This window comes from Girardinichthys multiradiatus, chromosome 15 (genome assembly GCF_021462225.1).
Source record: "Girardinichthys multiradiatus isolate DD_20200921_A chromosome 15, DD_fGirMul_XY1, whole genome shotgun sequence".
Classification (NCBI taxonomy): Eukaryota; Metazoa; Chordata; class Actinopteri; order Cyprinodontiformes; family Goodeidae; genus Girardinichthys; species Girardinichthys multiradiatus.
This window is the reverse complement of record NC_061808.1, coordinates 4,017,725-4,042,904: the sequence shown is the minus strand read 5'-3', so window position 1 is coordinate 4,042,904 and position 25,180 is coordinate 4,017,725. Positions and strand designations below refer to the sequence as shown.

At 40.3% G+C, this 25,180-nt stretch overlaps 2 protein-coding genes and 2 non-coding genes across 9 annotated transcripts in view; 2 read left to right on the top strand and 2 right to left on the bottom strand.

The window, feature by feature from the left end:
- The window catches only part of galnt14 (UDP-N-acetyl-alpha-D-galactosamine:polypeptide N-acetylgalactosaminyltransferase 14 (GalNAc-T14)), a 252,154-nt gene extending 243,007 nt beyond the window's left edge, over positions 1-9,147 (top strand). Inside the window, exon 15 of the mRNA XM_047387717.1 lies at positions 6,227-9,147. Within this exon, the coding sequence (XP_047243673.1) occupies positions 6,227-6,385 (159 nt within the window). The 3' untranslated portion in view covers positions 6,386-9,147. The remainder of the gene's footprint in view (positions 1-6,226) is intronic.
- Positions 9,148-13,227: 4,080 nt separating this feature from the next.
- angel2 (angel homolog 2 (Drosophila)) lies at positions 13,228-24,854 on the top strand. 6 transcript variants are annotated; one of them, XM_047387715.1, is made up of 10 exons: positions 13,228-13,622; positions 16,520-16,586; positions 16,825-17,723; positions 18,352-18,563; positions 20,976-21,045; positions 21,933-22,363; positions 22,576-22,711; positions 22,888-22,957; positions 23,081-23,211; positions 23,416-24,854. In XM_047387715.1, the coding sequence occupies exons 3-10, from the start codon at positions 16,832-16,834 to the stop codon at positions 23,577-23,579; spliced, it is 2,106 nt and encodes a 701-aa protein (XP_047243671.1). In that variant the 5' UTR covers positions 13,228-13,622; positions 16,520-16,586; positions 16,825-16,831; the 3' UTR covers positions 23,580-24,854. The 6 variants fall into 6 exon arrangements, with proteins under 6 accessions (XP_047243671.1, XP_047243669.1, XP_047243668.1 ...); XM_047387710.1 differs by lacking the exon at positions 13,228-13,622 and adding an exon at positions 14,301-14,430; XM_047387713.1 differs by lacking the exon at positions 16,520-16,586.
- On the bottom strand, positions 19,093-19,165 carry trnat-ugu. Its single transcript has one exon. It is a non-coding gene; the product is annotated as a tRNA-Thr (tRNA).
- On the bottom strand, positions 20,673-20,745 carry trnat-ugu. Its single transcript has one exon. It is a non-coding gene; the product is annotated as a tRNA-Thr (tRNA).
- Positions 24,855-25,180: the final 326 nt, after the last annotated feature.

Genomic DNA, 25,180 nt, shown 5'->3' with positions numbered 1-25,180 from the left:
ATTATTCTAAGAAGAATAGGCAAGAATGCAATATGTAACATATTCCAAAGGACTGGCAGCTGTAATTACAGGTCATTTTACAAAGATTCAGTGTCAGCTACATACAAATGCACACCAAGCTGCAGAGTTTTATTTGTAAAAAATGTTGAACCCATTTCATTCTTATTCATAACTACAATAAATTCTACTTTCTGTTGGTTGACCACATAGAATCCTAATAAGATACACTAAATGTTCATGTCAAGTTTGCGGTTATAAGGAGGTAGTGTATTTAACACTGTACATGAAGTTCATCAACAGGAGCTCAAATGGGGAACAACGAAGAAAGGATCTAAATTAGTCTAAACTCCATATTGAGATGACATTTTGTATTATTTCCTTCTTACTTCCAGCTTCATAGTGCTGCAGCTTCTAGAAACCTGAACATTTTGACACCTCAGTAAGCTCCCTTGTAGACAGAAAGTTGAGGTAGAGGAAATGTGGCAGCCCAGGCAGAGAATCCAGGGAAAAGTTGCTGTTTTCTGTCAGGTCGACTGAAAGCGGACTCGAAAGTGTGAAAACCAAGCTGCAAATTAGGAGAGTGGTGAATTCTGCTTCAAGACGTGTTACCTTAGGGGTTAACAAGATGAGAACAGACCTGCAACAGGAAATATATTAGAGGAAAAGAAATACAACTAAAGATAAATATGTAAATATAGATATAAGGGAGTCGAAACATTACTCAGGAAAAAAGAGATGTTGAACTATAAATGTTAAAAAAGAAATAATTGAATTCCGTTTGAAGAAATGAAATAAATATGGCAATAACAAGGAAAGGAGAGAGGAACAAAACAAGGTGAGATGTAAGACAAAAATACAGAAAAGAGGAAGCTGAGGGAGGAAGGAATGGAGGAAATGAAAAAGAGAGCTCAGAAAGAATCACAGGGAGCAGGAATTAAGGAAGGAAACGAGTAAAAGAGGGGAAGGAGGAAGGGAGAGAAATGAACGAGTATGAAAGGAAGAAAATTAATTAGGATGAAGAAATCAAGGAAGTAAATGAATGATGGAAGAATGGAAGATTAAAAGGATGGATAGATGAAAGGAAGGAAAGATTATAGGAAGGTAGAAAATAAAGTAGGATGGAAATAAGGACGAATGGATTCATGGAAAGATGCAAAGAATGTAGGAAGGAATATAATAAGGAAGAAGAAAGAAAGGAATAATTCACTTTGTATAGAGTGAAATGATTAAATGTATTTCTACATGAATTTATTTTTGACATTTAATTATTTTAATTTCATCATTTAAAAGGTGTTTATAATTTTTTTAATGAGACATTACTCAATTGTGCATTTCATTATTTAATGGTATATTTAATTATTCAATACTGTATTTAATAAACAAATGGTACATTTAATGGTACATTTATTTATTTAATTGTACACTTATTTATTTTATGGGACCTTCACATTTATTTCATGATTTATTGATGTAATTTTGTCCCTTTTGGCCTTTCATACACCTCAGGGGTCATATCAGTTGATTCTGAAAATCATCTGGAGACCCCCCACTTAGTATCTCACGACCCCCTGGGGGGTCTCGACCCCCACATTGGAAAGCCCTGTATTGGAGAGAAGAAGACAAGAATAAACACAAAAGATAAACATTTTTTACTAAATCTAAAGAGTGAAAATGAATCCAAAACCTTGGAGAAAATAATGAATTAAAAATACAGTTAATAAAAAATCTGTGTCCAAACATATTTTCCTTCATACTTTGCTTGGCGTTGTTTGAAACAAGCCACAAAGATGTTTTTCACCTGCTGCACTGAAAAGGTCTACAAGCAGAGCATTGGGTATGTTGTCACATTGTGGTGCTGCTTGAATATTTCCAGGTCATTTCACTCAATTAGCAAAACGAGGCGTTTCTACTGGACCCTGCAGGCAGAGGATGCAGGAAGAAAGCTAAAGGAACCAAAGGGTTGATGTTTGGGGTTGGGCATGATAGGATCTTTATACATGCAAACACAAACTCCTGCACAGCTCAGCCAGGCAGGTGTTACATACCTGAGGGAGACCAAGATCACGTTCCACACTTACAGGATTACTCATAAACTCCTCCATCTGTGTTTGTTTTGTGTCTATCTGTAGCAGACTCACTGAAGCACATCTCTGTCATGTAAATGAAATGTGTAAACCTTTGTGCTGACACACATGCAAACACTGAGCTGCAGCAGGTCCCGGTTGAATGTGTGTGTGAGTGTGTGTCAGAAGGCAGGAAGTAGAGCAATGATAGCTAATTAGAACGATGATCCACCAGGAAAACAGCCCCGAGCTGACAGGTGGAGACTGGAGCACAGCGAGGGAAGGAAAAACTGCAGAGTGAAGGGAAAATAAAGAGGGAAAGAAACAGCAAGAGGGAGAAATATAAAATTACACACAAAGAGACAGAACTAAACAAGGAAGGAAAGAGGAGAAAACTAGTATAATTTGTTAAAAAACTATCTGAACTAACTGAACTTCAGAAGTACTCTGCATACAATTTCATTTCCATAAATCAAGCAGCATGCACTTAGTGTCACATTCATCCTTGTGAAATTACATGTCTGCTTATAAACACTTTGAATCACGTGTACTTCAGCTCTCCTACACGTCATGGCACCACAGGTTGTGTCTACAAATGCCTACTGTTGTAGGGTTTAGCCAAAAGAAATAGGATGCAGCATGCAAAAAGGAGGAATTTTGGAGCATGTTACAATAATAAACCTTCACCTCACAGATCATAGCAGCTGCGGAAAGCAAGGATACCTGAATTAGTTAATTGCCAAAAACACTTCCACCTTTAAAGCAACATTAAAATCATGAGAAAGAGCTACAAGTTGTTACTTTGAGATTTCACATCTCTTTCAAAACAGACAGCAGCACAAGGCAGCATCTCATCTTGCAGCACTTACACACGATTGACACACATTCTGCAAACAGCTGCATGTTGCAAACATATAGAAGAAAAGATATTAGAATATTTTGTTCCAGACATCTCACATACAATCATTATCTGAATGTCTCACCACACTTTAAACAGAGAATGTGTCTGTATAAAATGTCATCTTCACACTGAGGCTTTGAGCTCAGTCTGTTACTTATTTTGCACATCAAAGATTTGCTTCAGCATTGTGGGGACTGTGTGGAGTAGCCCTGAGCAGTCAATACCTTGTCTGAAGTAAACAGCAGTCTCAGCGATCTCACTTTAGAGAATCAAGGAGAAGTTCTCATGAAGGAATCAAGCTGACAGAGTTCACAATGTGCCGTTTTTCATCCACCTTGGAGCAAACGCTGGAGCAAGGGTGTCAAGCTCCTGATTCAGTTTGCTGAATTAACTCTTTAGCATGCAGTGAAGTTCTACAGGGTCCATCTTATGACCCAATTATTTGCTTTGTTTTTTATTTGATTTGCTAGATTTTTCTGTTTTATGTGATAGACCAATACAGGTTGGAGCATAAGAAAAACAGCTGGAAGCATGGGGTGCATTCATATTCTGTCCCCTTTACTCTGATACCCCTGAATAAAATCTAGTGCACCCCGTTGCCTTCTGATGTCACCTAATTAGTCAAAAATAATCCACATCTGTGTAATTTAATCTCAGCATAAATCCAGCTGTTCTATAAAGGACTCAAATATTTGTTAAAGAACATCAGGGAGCAAACAGCATCATAAAGACCAAGGAACACAGCTCAGGCATACATTTACAGCTGGGTTAGGTTCTAAAACCCGAGCTTTGAACATCTCAGAGATCCCTGGTTATTCCATCACCTCAAGTATGGCAAAACTGCAGACCTAAAATTAAAACACAAACAGACAGCCTAGAGGAGAGCTTTAATCAGAGAAGCGACTCTTAGTCTGCTCTACATGGAAGAAGCCATTGTTGAAAGAAACCTATGACAAGTCCCATTTGTAGTTTTCTATATAGAGCACACAGCATAAATGTGGTAGAAGCTGCTCTAGTCAGATGAGGTAAAAGTTTAATTTTATATCCTACACGCAAAACATACCCTGAACACCCCATCTCCATGGTGAAACATAATGGTGGCGCCATCATGCTATGGGGGTGCTTTTCCTCAGCAGGGTCAGGGAAGCAGTTGAGAGTTGATGGGACGGTGGATGGAGCGAAATAAAATTAAGGCAATCCTGGAAGAAACCCTGTTAGAGATTTGAGACCGAAACAAAGGTCAACGACCCTAAAAATGTAATCTGAGCTACAGTAAAATGGTCTAGATCAAAGCACATTTATGTTTCACAATTATCCAAATGACAGAATGTTCCGAGGGGAAGGTATCAATAGATGTTATATGAGTTACTGGATAAATGCTAAATTCAAGTTTTCCTGCTCATTATGTAGATGATGTGCTCTTCTCATTTTGAAATCATCCTGTTGTCCCACACTTCTGGTTATGTAGTTACATTTGCTCTATCTATGTCCAGAAGCAAATCCAAGTCCACAGAATTTCTCTTGAGTAGAAAATCCAGGTAGGAGTCATGAAATTCTGATATGAGCAAAACCCTCCAAGGAGGAGGTTTCAGGCCTGCACTTTCACCCTGTGATGACCTAAGAATGATGAGACATGCTCTCGTCTCCCCACGGTCATTCTGAAAAGGAACAAAGGTGGGATGAACTTTACCAGAGGTGCACTGACTTGTATAAAGAGAGAGTAATGCAACGTGTTACTCTCATATTTGATGTCAGCACTGCTGCAGCAGTCGGTAATGAGGTGAATACTAATTGATTTACTTTTAATTATCCCTCCCTTCTTTTTTTTCTTTCAATTAAAAAGCTCTGCGGCCCGTCGCTGCATGATGACGAGCATGTCCTCCTGAAAGAGTTGCAGCAGAGCCATATTAATTTTACAGGACAAAGCTTGCGTGTGTATGTGGCGCTGCAGGGCCTCAGATCCTTAGACTCCACAACACTCCATCAATCAGAACATGCATGCTACAAATCCCGACAGACGGTGAAACTCAAATGAAGCCTGGATATGATTTAGATTTTGTCCTTTTATATTTAATACTATATACTCCCACACTAACCTGAAAATCTAACATTCAAATTTCATTCAGTACATTTTAATATAGTTCATTTAAACAGACGGGCAACTAGGCCAAACTCATATCCAGCATTTATTCATATTTATAATTTATTTTATGACACTTCCTGTCTTCCTCATTAAGACATATTCTCATGATAGTTTAGTATTAATGAGATTCACACTAGGTATCCGGTCAAACAAACAGAGGCTACATGAAGAAGAGAGGTCCATCTAGTGGTCAATGAAAGACATCACAAATAGATATTTACCTAAAGTCACCAAAAGTCATGCCAACATTTTGGATTATAACCTTAGCATAGAATTTTAACATTTGTGAATTTGGACCTTTTGAATAAAAGTTTTTTTTTGTTAGACTAAAACAATTCTTCAGATGATGTCAAGTCTGATGTTTGTTACTCTTCACTTTTGTGTGCTAAGAGATTTTAAGGAAACATGTGAGACTCTGGGGCAGCATGGTGGAGCAGTTGGTTGCACTGTTGTCTTGCAGCAAGAAGGTCCTAGGTTCAAAACTTCGTCCGGGGTCTCTCTGCATGGAGTTTGCATGGTCTCCCCTTGCATGTGGGGTTTTCTCTGGGTACTCCAGCTTCTTAACCATAATCCAGAAATTCATTGGTCAGTTTGTGCCTCTAAATTGCTTTTAGGAGTGTGTGTGTGCCTTGTTGTCTCTCCTGTGTTGCCCTGTGATGGACTGTTGACCTGCCTCTCACCTGACCACTGAAGATAGGCATGTTTGTCCTTTATTACTGCATATTTTTCATAGATAGGTGGTCCTGAGGTTTACAGTAAGTTTGAACCTTTGTAAATGGTGCCTATGTTGCTCTCTGTGCCCTTTAGTGTGCATCTGTAAAACAGTTTTTTTCTTTGTTTTTATGCTAAACTCAGTGACAGCACCTTTGTCATAGTCAGACATGTGCAAATTGGTGTATCGTCTCACAGACTCGCTCTGTGGAGCATGACTGAAGACCTTTTCAGAAATGTCTCAGGCAAATGAAGGTTTCTGTATTCATACCATCCTCTTTTTAATGCAGCACAGTGTCTGAGTGAACAACGAGATGGGTGAAAAAAGCAAAAAGAAGCAAAAAACTAAAAAGAAAAGAAAATTATTACATTTGCATAATCCTTCCTGTTATTGTTTTTTTCCTGCAGCGGTGGCAGAAATCAGGGACTCACTTGGAGCATATTGTCTCTCGGTTCTGCTTAGACTCTGAGATGGCTCTGGATGGCATGGACTCATCCCGAATGCTGGTCATCAGTCCCTGCGAACTGAGCGCATATACACAAAGATGGGAAGTGCCCTTTTCCTGACCTTGTGATGCTCCACCTCCGAAAACCTGCTTTATTACACCGACTCTCCACCTCAGGGAGCTTTGGCTGAGCTGTCCACTTGCACAAACTGGAGGTGTGGGAGCGATCACAGCACTGACCTGAGGATTATTGAACAGAAAGTTGATGAAGAGCACGGGTGAAAGGGCTGAAATCTGGTGGAAACAAAAGAGCTGCAAGGGGTCAAATTACTGCAGCAAAAAAAGATGCATGGAAAATATGTGGGTTGAATTAAAGAGTCAGTTTGCCTCAGAGTGAAACTAAGTGCACCTTAAAACCCACACTGTCAAAGTTGGGCAGAAACGTTTTATGATGAGGGGAAACAAACAATGTATCCGGTCATGTTTACCTCATAACTCATTGCCATCAACCATGCAAATGGAGTCCCTGTAGGATTCAGTCCATCATCAGCGTTTTATTATTGTGTCGCGTTACTTCTTGTTTTGCCACAACGTTGAAATGAACTGAGGATGATCTGCATAGTTTTAGTCATGTTGCCACATTTTCTTGATTTTTTTGTTGTTGTTTAAAACCAATTTTCAGGCATTTGTTCTACTTTTCAGTGCTGAAATTAGAGGTTTTTATTAGATATCATCTTGAAGGGAGCATGTGCTGTTCTGAAGTATTCCTACATTGTTCTGCGTCAATGTTGATGTGCAGCGATTCGCCACCATACCATCGCAGGTGTTGGCTTTTAAAGAATGTCCTCACAACAAGTTGAATTATTCTCTTTGATTCATCAGCCAAAATTTGTATTCAGTTTGATACCAAGTAATATCATTTTTGTTTTTTGTTTTCTTGCCTGGAAGCTTTATATTACCAGATTTTCATGTTGCTTGCTCCTTCTGTGTGGAATTATTTCCGTTCTCTACAAATGTGTTGTAATTTTACTATAAAAATCATTCTTAGTATGTTTCCGCACAGTATTTTACTTCTGAAGAGTTCCAGCATGTTGGTGTTTTGTTCCTGAGTGATGGTAGAGTGGAGTGTGAGATATTTAGACAGATTGGGGCATTCTTTCCTTCCAGGAATTAGCGCCCTGCTCCGGTCTCTATTTGTCTTCATCAACTTTTTGACCCTCACCTTTCGTCATGAGATAATAATCAAGAGCAAAAGAACAAAATCCCGGATACCAGCAACTGAAATAAGCTTAACCCATGGGGTCTCTGGGTTTTGCCTTAAAGAAAGTCAAAGACCTCCATGATCCACGAGGAGCTGGAAGTAGAGCCATTGCTCCTCTGCATCAACAGGAGTCAGATAAGGTTGTTCCAGCTGGTCATGGTTGCTCCTGGTGCCTCCCTTTGGAGGTGTCTGGCATTGTCCCACTTGGAGGAAACCTCACAGCACCTCCAGAACTCACTGAGAACAATGTGGACATTTAAAATGATGTATACCCTATACTGTTCCACTAAAAACAAACACAAATGTTTGTGGGTCAAATCTAAAACTGAAACAAAATAAAAGCTGCTAGCAACCTGGTGACATAAGCATCCACACCCTTAAACTAATTTTTGATTTACTTTAGAGTTCAGTCTTCTTTGGTTGGAGTCTTATCAGCATCCTGGATCTTGACAATATTTGTCAACTCTGCTTTGGGGAAGTTCTTCAGATCTAACCAACTAGGACATCTCTTGTTCACAGCCCTCTTCAAGTAACTCCTCATATTTTATGTCATATTGCGATTCCAGACCTTCGAAAGCTTTGTTTTTGCTTTTTTTGTTGACTCAGATGTTTGTTTGGACTAACTGTGATGCTGAATAAAAAAAATCCTTCTTTATCTTTAGTTTTCTACCAGACACCTGAAACTGACTGGCATTTAAAACTGTTTATGGTTTCATGAACAGTAGCCCCAGGACATGTTGCAGCCACCACCATGTTTTTTAGTGGCCATGGTATTCTTTTGGCAATGTGCAAGATGGTATTCTTTCAAAAATTACTCTAAAGAATTGTGGCCAATAGTTAGGTTCCACCGGACCATGACATTTTCTCCAATGAGGTTCTACGACATTTTAGCCAGGCTGATTTGATCCTTTAGACGAAAGAAAATTCGCCTTTCAGCCGTCCTTCTTAGTCCAGACATATGGAGAATATGTAGTTGTTGCTATATGTAGAACAGAATCCAAACCACTTTTTCCAGTTTCTTTGCAGTTAGGCTCTCTGTAAGCCTCCCTGACCAGATTTTGTCTCATCTTCTTACTAGTTATAGAAAATGAATGATTTTTACTAATGTCGCTGTTCTACATTCTGTCCAATTATTAACTGTCCCATGATATTTATATATGTATTGTTTGTACAATTATTCTGACTGATACCTTTGAAACTAATTTTGATCCTTTGTAACCTCTCTGCAAACTGTGGCTTTATCTAAAGGATGAAAATGTGCAAATATGAAAACAATCCAGTGAAACTTTTTTCAGGCTCATCAGTCACTGTCATTGATGGTAGAGGCGTATCCGTAAACACAAAGCATCAGTAAAAAGGTGTGGCTTATGCAACCAGGTTATTTCAGCTTTTTTTTTTTTTTTTAACAATTGATCCTACAAGATTTTTGTTTTTAGTTGAAAATGTTTTAATTCCTATTAGACTGTAATTACAGCTGGGGTTACAGCTGACCTACTGACTTCAAATGTGTCGCTACCTTACGGCTGTGGTTCAGTTCATCTTGTTCATCTTTGACGTCTGCAGCAGCATCATTTTGATATCCTCTCTGATTCCTAAATAAAGCTTTTTAATGCCTCTTTCTATTTTCTTGAAATGACTGTGGCATATGTACAACCTGTAAGCAGTATTATCATGTACAAGAAGAAGAAAAACCTCCAACATAAATGCAGAGTTTTCTGCAGAGTTAACAGAAAATGGAAGTGAATTAGTCCTGGGATCAGTTTATCCTGAATCTTGTGAGATATCCAACCTGAGCTCAGCAAACAGAGCCTGCATTCAGAGCCGGCCCAAGGCATAGCAAACAAACTGTTGCTTAGGGCCCCAAAAACCAGCAGGTGGTGCACAAGAGGACTTGCATTTTTACACACAAAATATATCTCAGAAGTCATATTTATTTACAGAATGGACCTACTTTAAAAAAGGGGTAATGATGATTTAAAAACATGAATTTCAAATATTTGAAATAGTTTATTTAATTTGTTTCAGATTTAGAGAAATTGATAAATGTTCTACTAAATATTAAGGAAATCTTCAAAGAACTAGAAGCGATTAGAACTGTGACCCATGATATAGATCTTGGATTGAAGCCAATCAGCTGCCCTTAATGCCCATTGTTGCTGGCACACAAAAGTTAATAAAACTGTAGTGTTTGCTTCTTTCACCACTATCATAACTACTTTGGGCGCTTATTTGTCATGTTTACCTCTTAGAGTTGAGATGTATTGCTGAATGCAGCACCTTAGTCAACACTGTTTGTTTAAAAGATCCCTAATAGGTAAACTTAATTAGATATAAAGTTGCATTTGGAGCTTATGATCCAGCTTTAAATGTGTTTGTAGAGAAAAAGTGACCTTTATCACAAAAACAGTAAAAGTAAACTACAATATTTAAGAAATGCATTGAAGGACTTCTTTCACTTAAAATAAGCCCTGAGATTAGTCGTTATCAGCATGTTTTGTAGAAATTGACAGCAAGGTAAATTGAGTACAAGGTACAGCACCTTCAGTCATTGGTATTCCTGATAAAGATGTTTAAACTGATCTAAATGATCAATTATTCTTTATTTAAGTAGCATAATCTCACACTTTTTGAAAATACAAGTTTTAAATGGAGCACATTTAATCAGCAGGAAAAAAGTTAATATATATATATATATATATATATATACACACTGCTCAAAAAATAAAAATAAAGGGAACACTCAAGTAACACATCCTAGATCTGAATGAATGAAATATTCTCATTGAATACTTTGTTCTGTACAAAGTTGAATGTACTGACAACAAAATCACACAAAAATCATCAATGGAAATCAAATTTATTAACCAATGGAGGCCTGGATTTGGAGTCACACACAAAATTAAAGTGGAAAAACACACTAGAGGCTGATCTAACTTTGATGTAATGTCCTTAAAACAAGTCAAAATGAGGCTCAGTATTGTGTGTGGCCTCCATGTGTCTGTATGACCTCCCTACAACGCCTGGAGATGCTCCTGATGAGACGAAGGATGGTCTCCTGAGGGATCTCCTCCAAGACCTGGACTAAAGCATCCACCAACTCCTGGACAGTCTGTGGTGCAACGTGACGTTGGTGGATGGAGCGAGACATGATGTCCCAGATGTGCTCAATCAGGTTCAGGTCTGGGGAACGGGCGGGCCAGTCCATAGCTTCAATGTCTTCATCTTGCAGGAACTGCTGACACACTCCAGCCACATGAGGTCTAGCATTGTCCTGCATTAAGAGGAACCCAGGGCCAACCGCACCAGCATATGGTCTCACAAGGGGTCTGAGGATCTCATCTTGGTACCTAATGACAGTCAGGCTACCTCTGGCGAGCACATGGAGGGCCGTGCGACCCTCCAAAGAAATGCCACCCCACACCATTACTGACCCACTGCCAAACCAGTCATGCTGAAGGATGTTGCAGGCAGCAGATCGCTCTCCAAGCTGTCTCCAGACTCTGTCACGTCTGTCACATGTGCTCAGTGTCAACCTGCTTTCATCTGTGAAGATCACAGGGCGCCAGTGGTGAATTTACCAATCCTGGTGTTCTCTGGCAAATACCAAGCGTCCTGCAACCCCCATTTGTGGATGTCGGGCCCTCATACCATCCTTATGGAGTTGGTTTCTAACCGTTTGTGCAGACACATGCACATTTGTGGCCTGCTGGAGGTCATTTTGCAGGGCTCTGGCAGTGCTCCTCCTGTTCCTCCTTGCACAAAGGCGGATGTAGAGGTCCTGCTGCTGGGTTGTTGTCCTCCTACGGCCTCTTCCACGTCTCCTGGTGTACTGGCCTGTCTCCTGGTAGCGACTCCAGGCTCTGGACACTACGCTGACAGACACAGCAAACCTTCTTGCCACAGCTGGCATTGATGTGCCATCCTGGATGAGCTGCACTACCTGAGCCACTTGTGTGGGTTGTAGAGTCCGTCTCATGCTACCACGAGTGTGAAAGCATCACCAACATTCAAAAGTGACCAAAACATCAGCCAGAAAGCATCGGTACTGAGAAGTGGTCTGTGGTCCCCACCTGCAGAACCACTCCTTTATTGAGTGTCTTGCTAATTGCCAAAGATTTCCCCCTGTTGTCTTTTCCATTTGAACAACAAGATGTGAAATTGATTGTCAATCAGTGTTGTTTCCTAAGTGGACAGTTTGATTTCACAGAAGTTTGATTTTCTTGGAGTTATATTGTGTTGTTTAAGTGTTCCCTTTATTTGTTTGAGCAGTGTATATACACATAAAAAATGTTTTATTGCCCAATAATTGGCACCGCTAACAAATCTCATAACATAAATGTAACTGGTGTCCTTTTGTTATCTTTTCTTTTTAAACTGAACAGAATGTCTGGAACTTTTAACCTGGGATGTATTACTTCCTGTTTCCCTGGGGTATACATATGTATACCCCTAGTATATGTATACATATACTAGATAGATAGATAGATAGATAGATAGATAGATAGATAGATAGATAGATAGATAGATAGATAGATAGATAGATAGATAGATAGATAGATAGATAGATAGATAGATAGATAGATAGATAGATAGATAGATAGATAGATAGATAGATAGATAGATAGATAGATAGATAGATAGATAGATATACTTTATTGTCATCGCATGCACAAGGCAATACAATGAAATTTTGCTGGCAGCAAGTACGTCAGACAACAAAACAAATGTGTATCTTAAAAGGTCAGTGTATGTCTGTGTCCAGTCATCATGACAGTCCCTTATGACATTTTACCTGACTGTCCCTTGTGCTTCCCTTCAGAGAGATTATTTAGCAGACTGCCCGCTGCCCAAGGGATGAAACTATTTCTTAACCGGTTGGTACGTGCCCCGTGTACCCTCGTTCGTCCTGATGGGAGGGTGGTGAAGTGACAGTGTCCTGGGTGTTAAGGGTCTTCTTTGGCTTTTTGCTGCTCGACCAGGCGGGCTGAGTAGATGTCTTCAATCTTGGATGAAGGGAATCCAATGATCCATTGTGCTTTTTGGTAACCCTCTGCAGGTTCTTCTTCTCTGCTGCTGTGCAATTAGAGTACCACACTGTGCAACAGTAGGTCAGTATGGACTCTATTGTACATCGGTAGAATCTGGTCAGCAGCTCCTTGGACAGACCACAGCATCGGAGTTTCAGGAAATAGAGTCTCTGCTGGGCTTTTTTCCTCACTTGTTTGATGTTAAGGCTCCAGATGAGATCCTCCGAGATGTGGACCTCCCAAAATTTGACTCTGTTGACCCTTTCCACTTGCTCACCATCTATGCTCAACTCTGGATGGACTGTCCTCATTTTCCTGAAGTCAAGGATAATCTCCTTTGTTTTGTTGGTATTTAGGTTGAAGTCGCTCTCCTGCACTATGCTTCCAGCTTTCCAACCTCTTCTCTGTAGGCTCCTTCTTCACTGTTGCTGATGAGGACCACAACAGTTGTATTATCCGCATATTTAAACCAGTCTGATGTGTGCGGATCTTCAAAATTCAAAAAATAGCTACAAGAAAATAACTATTCAGCTAAAGGTGTCCTCATAGAGCCAGATATTTAAAAGTGTATCATTTAAAAAATGCATTTATTAAAATGGACTCTTCCCCACTCAAACAATATGCACAGATCACCAATATTATCTTGCATTGCAATTATTTTGCTTCGCTTTCACCCATCTTTACCAGGGGTGGCAGTAGGTGGTGGGCGCTGTTTTTCACCCAAAGAACTCCGTGTTTTTGTACTTCCAGCAGGAGCTCTTTAACGGGAGTAGGAGATTATAGCGAGAAATTGCTTTCCTGCAAACTGAAGCACAATAATCTGAGTTGAGGCGGAGTGGTTTCAGAGAGGGAAACACAGAGGGACAGAGTACAGTATGTACAGACTCCATTCTGCTCCCGGTCCACCGGTCCGTTTCACCCGCTCATCGAATCATTAACCCGAACCTGGCGGCCTCACTTTGGGTTTTTAAGACCAAAAACCGAATAACATGTCACAGAGTAAAAGCTGACATTTTATCTTTTCGAGCCGAACTGCATCCCTGTTTTCCAGAGGAGAGAGTCGCCTTTACGTAAGTACAGTGACCTTTCTTTACGCAGCTAGTTTGACATCACCTTAATCAAACTAGTTTGTTTTTCTGTACAAAAACCGCAACATCAGTAAAATTATCTACGCGTTTTTCTGTTTATACAATCCAGACATTTCAGGCTGGTTTACTGGACTGTAAATGAATTGATTGTTCGCTGTCCGTGCCTTTTTCTCGCCGTACCGTCGAGAATGTAGTTTACTTTTCCTATGAAGCTATATGAGTTAAAACAAGCCAACGGCCGAGGTGGACTACAACTCCCAGGCTTTAAAAGTGAAGAAGACGCCAGAACTGGCGTTACCTTCGCGTAACTTTAGAAATGATGTTATAGTTGCAGTTAAATCATTCAAGGGTGTTTCTCCAAAGTGATTGACTTCTTTCATTTTTATTTCATTTCTATTTGATGCATAGTAGTTTCCTTCTTTATTTAAAGTTTTTAATACGATGTACACTCACCGAAAACATGGGGAATACAGGTAAAAATGTTTTTGAATCTTTTAAGAGTTGGCTTGATGTTTTCTGTTTGCGTAACATTTTGAAACTATTGAAATACCTTGTACTTTTAGCACATTTAAAGCTACATCTTATTTATCAAATTAGAATAACGCCGAACCTTTCCTGTGTATTTGAAGGCATCGCTGGTTGCTTACGTCATAATTTAGGGACGTGAACTGCGGTTTGTTTTTGGTGCTGATTTTAAGAAAATACACGCCGAGGATGTTCGTTTTTAATATTTTATCCGAATGTACTTGAGACCCAAATTAAAAAATGTCACTTTCACCCCGGAAGACAGGTATGCTAATGTGAGCTAGCTGTTCGGAGAGGCACTTTGTTTTCAATGAGGTTCCTGCTAGCCAAACATGTGTTGTTCCTGCTAGCCAAACATGTTAGCCCCGCTTTGTTTTCATTGATTACAAGTTGTTATTACTTGTTCATACTAATGATCCCACCTTTTATAACTATTAGGTTTGAAGTTAAACATGCCATTTTCAAGTAGATCAAAATAAAACGCAGCCAAAGTAATAGATAGCGGCTAACCAGCTAGTCGGCCAGTGCTCGTAATCGACCAGTTTCTTTCCTTGATCGATTCTGATCGTTTATTTCTAGTCATATTTGTTTCCTACGTATTTACACCCAAACAAGAAATCGCGCCGTGTTCACTTTGAGTTTCAAAATAATGACACAAAAGCTTAGGAGATGTACTTTTATGGATAAACGGTGGACAAACTTGTAATTCCTTCTTTTTCTGTTGGATTTAAAACTATTACTAACAACAAATAACTTTCTTTCTCTTTTTTATGTTTTATAGTCCTTAGAATAAAAAAGCAGAATAGCTCAAAACAAAATTCAATTTGTCGGTCCTAACCTCAAAAGTGAAAAGTGGAATCAGTCAGAGAAAATCTGCATCTCCAGCAGTGAACAATCTGGCTTCCAATATATGGCAAATTCATCATTATTGCAACATCAGTGTATGCAATATCCATATGTCAAAGGACTGTTTAGAGTGCAGTAGCTGTTGGCTAATCTGTTCCTAGTGTTACGAACTTGCATTTTACATGCAAATGTATATTTAGCCAGTTGGACAGAGTCTCTCTGTAACAGATGCTCCCATCGGACACTAATGGCATTGTTTAAAATGCTAAAGGTCAGAGAGTGATGGAAGAACAGACGAGGAAGTAAAGAAGAAAATGGGCATAAATTGCAACTGATATCATCACAATATTTACTAATATTATCATCATTGCAATATTTTTATTCATTGTTCAGCCCTAATTTTAACCTGTTCATATTTGGCTTCTTTCTTTATTTGGGTTAAAGAGGGAAATAAAAAATAGCCTTTTTGTTTAGCTAACTGGATACTTCATATACTTTTGTATTTACATCTATATTTTCATATTGGTCATCCAATAACTTTAGTCAATAATTTACTTTTTGTGAATATCTGCCTTGCCTTGTTCAATCTATACTGGGAAATCTCTCTCCTTTGAAAATCGGTGCATGATGAAAAGCAGTTCATGTAAGTCATCTGAATGGTCTCCATCACCAGCGAGACGTTGCTGCTTGTTTTAGCGTACAAGGAAATGACCTCCGATTCATTTTTGGTAAAGACACACCAAATTTAATATTCATTCACCGGTCCTTCAGTTTTATTCCCCTACCCTGTGGTCCTTTATAGGTATTGTTTTTATTTCAAAGTACTTTTTTATTTTTTTTATAGTTTATTTAATGAAATATTTTCTGTTGTGCGAAAAACAAAATCCCACATCAAACATTTTCCTGATTCAAACATTTTCGGGGATGAGTTGTGTTTCACGGTGGCACTGTGGCCTTGCAGCAAGAAGGTTCTGGGTTCAACTCCCAGCCAGGGGTCTTTCTGCATGGAGTTTGCATGTTCTCCTTGTGAATGTGTGGGTTTACTCCAGCTTCCTCCCACAGTTTTTGGACTGTGAAGTTTAACCTGTTAGATTAATTGGTCTCTCTAAATTCCCCTTAGATATGAATGGGTGTATTCATGGTTGTTTGCCCGTTGTGTTGCCCTGCGATGGACTGGCAACCATTGCCAGTCTCTTGCCCCTAAACCACTGGAGATAGGCACCAGCTCCCCCGTGACCCTGTATGGAAGAAGCGGGTATAGAAAATGGATGGGTGGGTTTGCAAGGCTTTCTGTTGCCGGTGCCGATATTTACAACTCAGGGCAGCCGATCTCCAATATTCCATATTAACTACTTGCTCACTACTCAGAAGCTGCAGCTGATCCAAGGTTTGCTGTGTTTCCAGTAGCACACAGACGTATGTGTCCTGCTCACCAACAGCTTGGCTCTGTCTGAAAATGTTTATCCAACAGATGTTGTCTCATGTTTCACACTTTACTGTCTACACAGCCAGAAGAATCTTGCTGGTCACTGATATAACTTGTTGGCCACCAGCTGAGGATGCCAATAATCAAAGGTCAATATTTAAACGTTAGCAAATATTGGCCTAACTTTTAAGCCAGTTGACACAATAACCTACCTTTTGTTGGATGCTGTAACAAAATAAACAACTTTTCACCAAACGTAATTTCCTGGAACCTTCTTATCTACCTAAAGGATTTCTTGTTTGCGTTTTATTGATAAGGTTTGGAATGAGTCTTTCCATCTGCTCCAGCAAGTTAATCTGCATGAACTTTCTGATGTTTTTTTTCCAGCCCTCCCATGTTCCTTCGCCGGCTGAGCTCCTTCAGTTCCCCCTTTCATCCCAGAGGGCATCCTGCTCTTTGTCGGGCCTCCTCCAAACACCAACCATTCACCCCTGCTTCTCATCCATGGTCGTCAGGCCACAGATTTCCACCCTGGCCCCCTCGACTCCCCCCACCTCGCCCACTGGTTCGTCCAATCTTCACTGGTAACACATTCAACTCTTTTAACACCCAGCCTGGTAGCTTTAATGCTGGTGGTCCGCAGTCACTACACACCTTCGTGGGTCTCATGATGGAGCGTCCTGACAGAGAGCCTCCAAACAAACGGTGGAAAAGTGGAGAGGAGAGGACGAGTGTTCAGGAAAAGGTTTCACACAGGGGTGGAGGATCAAGGGAAACAAGGAGCCAAGCCAAGGAGAGAGAGTCTAAGCAGAAGCACTATCAATCAGATTTCAGAAGGGACGGCAGCCTTCCAACGAACCAGAACTCCAGAATCAGGAATAAACCAACAACCGGAGCAGAAAAAGTATGTAGAAGGGACAACAGCATAGATAAGGCTGTAGAAAGGACTAAAGGTGAGAGAAAAGGTGGTAGAGACAGAACTCCAAATCAATGTTCGCAGCCTGCTGGATCCAGGACTCAACTCCCCAAATCCACATCTGAGCCGGACCCAGCTCCGGTGCATAAACCTAATCCCTGGTTCAAAGGCAAGGCTGCTGAGGAGCTGAGTAGCCTTCAAAGGAACAGATCTCGGTCAGAAGAACCTCAGATGGCTGGAGGTTCTGAAGCAGAGAGATGGACAAGGCTTCAATCCCAGCCTTCCAATGCAACTCAAGATCCAAACCAGCGGCAGGGGGAGCAACCAGAAACACAACCGCCATCAGCTGGGGCCTCGCAGCCTGTCAAATGTATGTTTCCTCTTCTTCCAATGGTAAAAAAATGCCCTTTATCCCCATGAAAATTAAGATAAGATAGACTTTATTCACAATGGAGAAATTAACTCGTTACAGCAGCTCTTAGTGATACACAAGTAGGGTGAAGATTGTAATGAAAAAATGTGCAATCAAAGAACAAGGTGCAAAAACAAGTAGTAAAAATAAAATAACTTACGTACGACAATGATTGCAGGTATTTACAAATACAGAGGTTGTTGCACCACTTATTATAGACGGTGCAGACGCGACCCTCTGAGTCACGTCTGCACCGTGGGTGACCCTCTCACTGTCAGGTGCGGCGCGTGGCGTAGTGGCAGAGCTCGCAACCTTCATTCCTCAATGCAGCCTGTCCAGTCCTGGGTTCGAGTCCTGACTGGAGGCTTGTTCTGCGTGTCTCCATGTATATATGGATGAATATAGAAATTCTGTTATCCTGAGTTGATTCTAACCATTAGAACGAATGGTTGATCTGTCATTGATGGTGTCTTTTTTTTTTTTTTTCTACATTTCTTGCCCCTGGCGAGTTCATGTTTGTAGATGAAAACTGGTTTTTGTGCATTTAAGCTGGTAAGCATAAAAAATAAAATGTCCTTTTCTTCAGGTCTTCAGAGACACTGGGAGACTTGCAGTACTGAACCCCAGCCACCAGGGGACAGCACAGTCTTTGACTTCTCAGTGATGTCCTACAACATCTTGTCTCAGGAGCTGCTGCAGGACAACGCCTACCTGTACCGGCACTGTGACCCCGGCGTGCTGCCCTGGCAGTACCGGCTGCCCAACCTGCTGGCTGAGATCCAGCAGCACGACCCTGACGTGAGTCGATGAGATAAAACCTTATTCTTTATCTCCATGATGTCTGAAATCATGGGGATCTTTACCAACATCTGTTGCTCTGAAGTAATAAAAAAGTTCTGTCTATAGAGAATCTTTGATTTGATGCATACAACGAATTCGACCTGGAAAGGGAAAATCTTTTGTAGTTGGGATAGATGCACAAGTTAAAATGCATTTTAATCTGATTCCATGAAATAAATAATAAATGATGCCCTGTTGGCAGCAATTACTTAATTTCCCAAATAATTCTGGCCAACCAGCTTTTTCCTCACCATATCAGGCAGAGCTGCATGAAGCTTTCCATGATGGTCCTCCTTCCTTGTCTTTCTCCTTTTCCTGGTTCCCCAGCGGAGTTGCAGCCTTTACTCGTACTAAAGACCTTCTTTCCTGCATTTCTCCTCCAGACACAATAGGAATCCCAACTGGAAACCTCTATTAGCTTCCACAATGAAGTTATGTTTCCTTATTAAAGTGTGGCTAAATAAAAATATTGAGACAAAAACAATTCAGGCCCCAGCGAGATTTGAACTCGCGACCCCTGGTTTACAAGACCAGTGCTCTAACCACTGAGCTATGAGGCCTCACCTGTGATGAAACGTGAATGATGACTAATTAAATGACACACCTGTCTGCTGTGGCGGAGGCAGTTGGCCGTGAGATACATGAAACACCCTGAAAGTACATAACATCTCCAGATAAAGCAGAGACGATCATCTTGATCAACTAACAAACTCTACGGTAGAAGCTGCATTTGCTTTTACTGCCAGTCACATCCTGTGGTCTGGTCATACTAAAGTGTTTAAACGTGGTTCTGGTTCAGTCTGAAGGTCTGGATAAGGAAGAACATTTTCCAGACATTTTTCCTTCCTCCATTTTCTAAGGGGCAAAGTTGGAGAATGCCTAATAAATTGCTGTAGCTGTGTTGCTTTAACTAGGCCTAAAATGCCAGAGAAGTTTTATTTTTAGAAAATAAAACACGCGCATTTAGTCCAGGTCCGAGGTCTCCATCTCTTATTTGGCATGTAGCACATTTCAGCTTTATAAAAAACATAAGAAAGTACACTGCAGTGACACGATGAAGTAAAGAAAAGTTGGAATACAAACTAAAATTAATGAATGCTCTCGATGCTTTTAGGTCAAAATTTTCTTACCTTATTTAGCAGGTGGCATTTTGTTCCTCAGATAATAATTCATATATTTGTTGTTTTTAGGGTGTATTCATACCAGGAAAGTCCTTTGGTCCACTTGTTTGGTCCGGACCAAAAGCGAACTTTATTTTTTCCATTTGGTGCAGTTTGTTTTCACATTGTACTTTTTACAAGTGAACTATTACTTGTAAACAAAGCCATGCCACCCGATCATTGTTCCCATTGGATAGAAATGACGGGGCGGGACAGAGCACAGACCCGGACATTTAGGAAAACATCTGTAGACGAGCTGCTCCTCTGTTCTGCATATTTATGCTGTTATTACAGCTGAAATATTATTGTGAGGCTGAAGAGCAGCTCATTCAACACAGACTTTCCATTTATAATGTTGGAACCCCGTCGGAGAACGCGTGCTGAACGCCGACGTTCTCTACGTGTCCCACAACGAGCCAGTGGCGTTGCTAAGCAACACACAGCTTATCAGGTATGATTACCTTACAACACACACCTTTGCTACCGGCTACGGTGGCTTGTTAAGTCCAAAGAGACGTACGCTTTTATCAGTTGGTTCGGATCGGGGCCGGTTTGTATTCAGACCATAAGCGAACCGCACCAGAGTCCATTTGGAAGCGGACCGAGACCACCTCAAACAGTGGGTCTCGGTCCGGTTGTTTGGTCCGGACCAAGGAGGGAAACAAACTCTGGTCCGTTTAAAGCGGACCAAAAGTGGTAAGTGTGAATACAGCCTAGATCATATTTGACTTTTAAAACAGATTTTTCACAGGATTGTGTGAACTGAGATTTTATTGAAGGGATTAGTTGTAAAATAGAGGCTGTTTGGTGCTGTTACCCTATAACTGTTTTCTGCCAAAACATGAGACATTCGTATCGATCTAAAAATGTACGAAATCCACAATTAGGTCTAAATTAAAAAGCTAGCAGGCCTCAGCGAGATTCGAACTCGCGACCCCTGGTTTACAAGACCAGTGCTCTAACCACTGAGCTATGAGGCCTCACCTGGACAGAAATGTGGTCGAACATGTTTTAATATTTCACAGCACGGCGCCACACCTGCTCTTCTGATGGTGTGATACCAGACGGACCGGTTGACTCTCTTCTTTTCTGAACTGGACTTCAGTGAATTAAAGGTCTTCAAAGCTTATATACAGGAACTGAAGAAGCCTCAGAACAGCTGAAAACAGAGTAAAAAGATGAAGAAAACCTTTTTGTTTCTCTGTCATAGATTCTGTGTCTTCAGGAGGTCCAGGAGGACCACTATGAGAACCAGATCAAGCCAGCTCTACAGGCTTTAGGTACTAATTCTTCATCTAAACTTTGTGCCACTTATACTGAAATACTGAATATGCATTTACAATATCTACTGTTGTGTTGATGATTATATGCAGTAAAATGGACAAACGTCAGCTTCTAAACTCAGCAGTTCTGAAGAAAACTAGTTTAAACCGGCAGATTGGTTGTTATACATTAAAGATGGACACAGTCCGAGTCAGAACATGAATATTTAATGTTGATTGGCTGATCATGCATACTAGATGGACCATCTTTCTACTAACATCAAGCTTCATAACTTCCCATTATAAGCCGCCTGTAAGGCTGTAGATCAGTCAGTGATGTTGGTCCCAATGGAAGCACTTCGCATTGCAGCTATGATTAAATATCATGAACACTTTGATAAACTGTGGTTTTGTTAAAGCGTGCCCCGAACATTTTACTGTATGTTGTGTATCATGTACAACCATTACCTCACTAAAGCACATGCAGCTTTTATTGATCATTTTTCTAAATGTCTTGACTGGGCAAAAGGTGTGGAATAAAGAGTATAACTTTAATTTAAGAGAAGCCTTCCTTATTTTCAGTCACATATTTTGTTCTGCTTGGTTTCTTACTAATATGCTCTGTAGGACCACGTAAGTATGTTACTGTGCTCAGATTAGACGCCTTCTCTGCAGAAATCTGCTTCTGTTTGATGCCAGCGCCTCGTGCTTCAAGCTTCTCTATTGAAACGGTTTTTGTTTTTAATTATTGAACTAATCGTATCACATCAGCCAATGACAGCATTTAAACAAAGCCTAAAACTGACATGTAGAGTCAGGAAGTCGTGTTAAATGCATAGAAAAAGTTTTTTAATGAAAATGAACTTGTGTTTACCACCTGTACCTGTGTGTGTGTGTGTTTTAAGGTTACCAGTGTGAATATAAAAAGCGGACAGGAACGAAACCAGACGGCTGTGCCTTGACCTTTAAGCCTTCCCGCTTCTCCCTCCTCTCCTCCACCCCGGTGGAGTTCTACCGGCACGGTGACGCCCTCCTGGACCGGGACAACGTAGGAATGGTCGTACTGCTGCAACCCAACAATGGTGTCATCCAGTCCGATCCATCCTCCTTCGTCTGTGTGGCCAACACTCACCTGCTTTACAACCCTCGCCGAGGTGATATCAAACTGGCTCAGCTGGCAATCTTATTGGCTGAGATCGGCCGGCTGTCCCGCCTCCCTGACGGGTCCAACAACCCAGTGGTCCTCTGTGGGGATTTTAACTCTGCACCGTGGAGTCCGCTGTACAGGTTCCTGACCACAGGCTGTCTGGAATACCAAGGGATGCAGATCGGGATGGTGAGACTTACACACCTCCTTCTAATTCAGATGTATTGGTTTCAGGTTCAGTAAATAAAGTTTCCAGTTCAATAAATGGAGAAACTAGAACATTTTTCTTCCTCACATATCAAATTCTAAAAATGTTTGGCTGTGGTTTGGCTTCTTGAAGTTTGTGGAGTAATACAAAAAAATGAACAGCCTGATGGGTTTTTTTTTTAATGCTTGTGTAGGTGTCGGGTCAGGAAACGAGTCCAAAAGGTCACCGTACCCTAACTTCTCCAATCTGGTCCCACAGTCTGGGAATCAGTCACCGGTGCCAGTATGAGAGCAAACGCACAGATGAGCCTTTTCCCAGCAGCCCCACAGGTGAAGCTCACCTTCATCCTCGCTCTGCTTTCTCACCTTTCAGACCAGAACATCTTCTCTGAAAAGATCTCATTCGGTTTCAGTCAAAATTCGAACTTGGTTAAAACTGTGCTTCTGCTTGTGCTGGAGAACAAACTGTGTTTGACCTCATCACTCTTTCTCTGTCTGTCTGTCAGCTGTTGAAGGAGAAATGTCTCATCTGACTGTAGAAGATCTGGCCACCAAAGCCTCTGCTGCATCCAACAGGTGACCCTCTATTTCTTCTGACTGGATGCCAGATTACATTTATCACACTTAAACACAATCAAGCTTGCAAGTCCTAAAAAAAAGCACTAATTTACAGACAGTTTTCTCTTTAACGTCGTGCAGCTCAAGGATCGAGCACAGCTTGAAGCTGCAGTCGTCTTATCGGCACCGCCTGATGCCCGACGGTCGACCCGAGATCACCACGTGTCATTCACGCACAGCCCTGACGGTGGATTACATCCTCTACAGCTCGGGTACACACACACACACACACACACACACACACACACACACACGCAGACACCAAGTAAAGTTAGGATTGCATTTAGTTTTCCTTTTTAATATTATTACTAGTGTGTTATTAATATATTTAAATTAGTAATTCATATTAATGACCTGCATTTGCATTTTCTTCCCTAATTGCTCATTAGTAACAGTTTTACTCGTCTTTCTAAAAGATATAAATGCATCCCCTTCACTTCCTGGTGGGCGGGGCCTCCAGCTGCTTGGCAGGCTGTCATTGGTCGGACAGTCAGAGCTGAAGGAAGTCAACGGCCTGCCCAATCAGCACCACTCGTCTGACCATCTTCCGCTCCTTGCCAGCTTCCGCCTTCGGTGGTGAAGCTTCCGGACCCAGCCCGTCACGTCGGTTCTGGTGCTAACAGAACAATGGAGAGGTGAAACCACTGAGCTTCATCCCATAGATGGTGCAGTTATTGTATATCAGATGGAAACTTTTATCTAAACGATTAAAGAAAGTTCTGAAACGTGTTTCTGTTTGACAGTTAATTTAATCTGAGGGATGAAAAACTGGCAGCTGGAAATAAAGGACAAGCTGAATTAAGATGTACTTTTTGATTCAACTGTAACTGTGACTAAGTGTATAAAAATGAAAAAAAGTATTTTATTTTAAAAGAAAAAAATCCAGTATGTTTAATAAAGAAAGAGTAAATTCTGGAGAAATCAAGAGATTCTAAATCTGAATTTAATATGCAGCAATAAACCAACATCAGCCACAAAAACAATAAATTTCACCATTTTTTTTTTTTCCTCAGTGTTGGTCGTTGGTAACTTATGTTTTAACAGCTTCTGTTAGGATGTTTAGATTTCTGAAAATTGTTATAAAATGTCTTATTTAGCATCATATTTACTGTACTTCTTTTTTTTTTTTTTAATCAAGAGTATTTTAATATTTTAATTCTGGGTCTCCTGTCGCTGTACATTTCTGATTATAACTAAAGAAGGGAAAGATTTACAGATCTGAAACTGGTTCCATCAGAACGTACTGGTTCTTCTGAACAGAACCATATGTGTTTCACCCTGATAGGACCTAAACACGTCAAGGTATAAACGCTTAAACTTCTTCTTTTTTTACTGTACTTCTAACATTTAATATTTCCACGAGTCAGAATGGAGATGATATGGTTTTACTCATTCATTTCTATTTTTTCCACTGTTGATCCATAGAAGGGTGCGTTTTAAATATATTTTATAGTAGACCGTTAACACATTTACTGTTGATTTATTAACAGAGATTATGCAGGGAAATTACTCGAAAGTTTGTCTTTTAAAAAGCGGTTTGAACAGCTTTGTTGTTGTCTTTTCTTTTATACGTTAATGTGCCACAACAGAGAAAATGCTAAAGGATCAGCTTGTTCATTATTTCTTTTCTTTTAATCATTTTTATACTGGGAAAAAGCGCAGTCTATGCATCTCTGCATTGAAAGAATCTTGGATGACGTACTTTTCATTTTACCTAGACGAGTTAAAGCTGATCTTCATCAGTGAGGGAATTTAAACTGGTACGCCACAAACCGTGTTTATTTTTCTACTGCTTTGTTTGCCAGTTTGGGGAAGTTTACAGTTTGTAAATAATAAATTTGTATTTTTAAATCTGGTTGCTGTTTGCTTATTGATACAAATACTTTACACCTTGCATGGTAGGATGATGTAGCTGTTTTCTTGTAGGACTTTGACTTCTCTTGTTTATCCTGAGGAAACATTTACTGGAGCGAGCGCCTTTCAGCTTTCAAATAAAAGGCATGTTTAATACAAATTCCTTTTATCACTAACAAAGATCTCAAATGTTTGGATAAATTTCAACAAGAGCATCGAAGCATGATTAAATGTCTTTGTAAAGCTGAGGTTTTATTAAAAAAAATTCTGAAATCAGTATCAATCATGGCCTTTAAATTCCACGTCTTCTGATCTGTGCTTCTGCAA